Source organism: Triticum urartu, chromosome 1A (genome assembly GCF_056163025.1).
Source record: "Triticum urartu cultivar PI428250 chromosome 1A, HENAU_Tu73, whole genome shotgun sequence".
Lineage (NCBI taxonomy): Eukaryota > Viridiplantae > Streptophyta > Magnoliopsida > Poales > Poaceae > Triticum > Triticum urartu.
This window is the reverse complement of record NC_141873.1, coordinates 181816074-181817960: the sequence shown is the minus strand read 5'-3', so window position 1 is coordinate 181817960 and position 1887 is coordinate 181816074. Positions and strand designations below refer to the sequence as shown.

The window sequence follows — 1887 nt, the reverse complement described above, 5'->3', positions numbered from 1 at the left end:
CGCAGCTCGCCGGCTAGCATAGGGTTTCCCCAGGCAACCTTCTCACCAGCGACTTCGAGGAGCTCTACAGGGAAATGTTTGCCGGTGTTGAGTTTTCTTCTTTTCCTGGCCAATGCTAATGGATAAACTGATGGTTGAGTTAGGTGGAGTACAAAAGTTCCTGTTTCCACAAGAAGCTTTTGCGCAGCACACTTCGACAACTGATCAACAATGCTGTTTTCCGCACGGGGTATGTGCTATGTTTGCAGCCCGTTGAAGTGTTCTTCCAGCTTCCTCACCTCTTCCATGTATGCTTCCATCAGTGGGCTTTGGTAATCCTTATTCACTTGCTTCACAACGAGCTGGGAGTCGCCACATATGATTAACTTCTTTATCCCCAACTCCACTGCAATTCTAAGCCCGACAAGGAGTCCTTCATACTCTGCTGTGTTGTTGGTGGCATCTTCCCTGGGGAAATTCATTTGGATAACGTACTTGAGGTATTCTCCGGTGGGTGCAACGAGTAACACTCCTACCCTAGCACCTTGGAGTGAGAAAGCACCGTCAAAGTACATGATCCATTCCTTGGGTGGCTCCTTGCTGGGGATGATTGTTTCCACAACCTCTTCATCGAGCGTTGGCGTCCATTCTGCTATGAATTCTGCCAGTGCTCTACTTTGGATAGTTGCCGTGCTTTCAAACTTCGAAGCGAAACTTGACAGTTCTAGCGTCCAGTCTACTATCCTGTCGGTGGCCTCGGGGTTCCTCAAGATACGCTTCAGCGGAAGGCGGGTCGCAACTGTGATTTCGTGAGCTTGAAAGTAATGGCTCAGCTTCCTCGAGGCCATAAGGAGGCCGAAGATTAACTTTTGTACCCCAGAATACCTTAACCTAGCCCCTTGCAAGAGGGAGCTAACAAAGTAAACTAGTCGCTGCACCATCTTCTTTCTTGCTAACGCCTTTCATTTATCAGCACCAATTTGTGGCTCCCCTTCATTGTCACCATCAGGCCCTGCTGAGATAAAGTTGGTTCATCACTGAGTGGTTCTGCCGCAGTAGTTTCTTCGCTAGCCACTTCTCTCTGCGCCACCAAGGCAGCACTAACCACTTGGTTCGTTGCTGCCAGATACAACAACAACGGCTCTTGTGGTTTAGGTGCGACCAGGGTTGGACCAGAGGAAAGGTAAGCTTTCAAATCCCGTAGTGCAGCCTCCGCCTCTGGAGTCCATTCCATTGGACCAACTTTCTTCAAGAATTTGAAGAATGACAGGGCACGCTCAACAGATTTTGAAATGAACCTACTTAGTGAGGCAACATAGCCGGCCTGACGCCTCACATCCTTGACGGCCTTCGGGGCTTGGATCTGTTCTATTGCCTTGATCTTTTGAAGGTTTACTTCTATCCCTTGTTGAGACACAAAGAATCCAAGGAGCTTGCCGGACGGGACACCGAACACACATTTCTTTGGTTTGAGTTTCAAGTTGATCTTCCGCAAATTTGCAAAGGTTTCTTCCAAATCTTCAATGAACGTAGACTTGTCCTTGGTTTTGACCACTATATCATCCATATATGCTTCAATGTTCCTATGCAGTTGAGATTCGAAACCAATCTATACGGCCCTTGAAAACATGGAACCAGTGCTTTTTAGCCCAAATGGCATACATAAAAAGCAGTATGTTCCACATGGGGTAATAAATGCGGTCTTCTCTTTGTCTTCCTTAGCCATGAAGATCTGATGGTAGCCAAAGTACACATCAAGGAAAGGGAGCAAATCACATCCTGAGGTGGAGCCAACGATCTGATCAATGCGCGACAAGGGAAGGGATCCTTCGGACAAGCTTTGTTCAAGCCAGTGAAGTCAATACAAAGTCCGCACTTCCCATTTGCCTTGCGTACCATCACTGGATT

General features: G+C 47.6%; 1 protein-coding gene across 1 annotated transcript; it reads right to left on the bottom strand.

Annotated features, from left to right (window-relative positions):
- Positions 1–236: 236 nt before the first annotated feature.
- Positions 237–827, bottom strand: LOC147990535 (uncharacterized). Its single transcript, XM_087538273.1, has one exon. It carries the CDS (start codon positions 825–827, stop codon positions 237–239), a length of 591 nt encoding a protein of 196 aa, XP_087394399.1.
- Between the last annotated feature and the right edge of the window lie 1060 nt (positions 828–1887).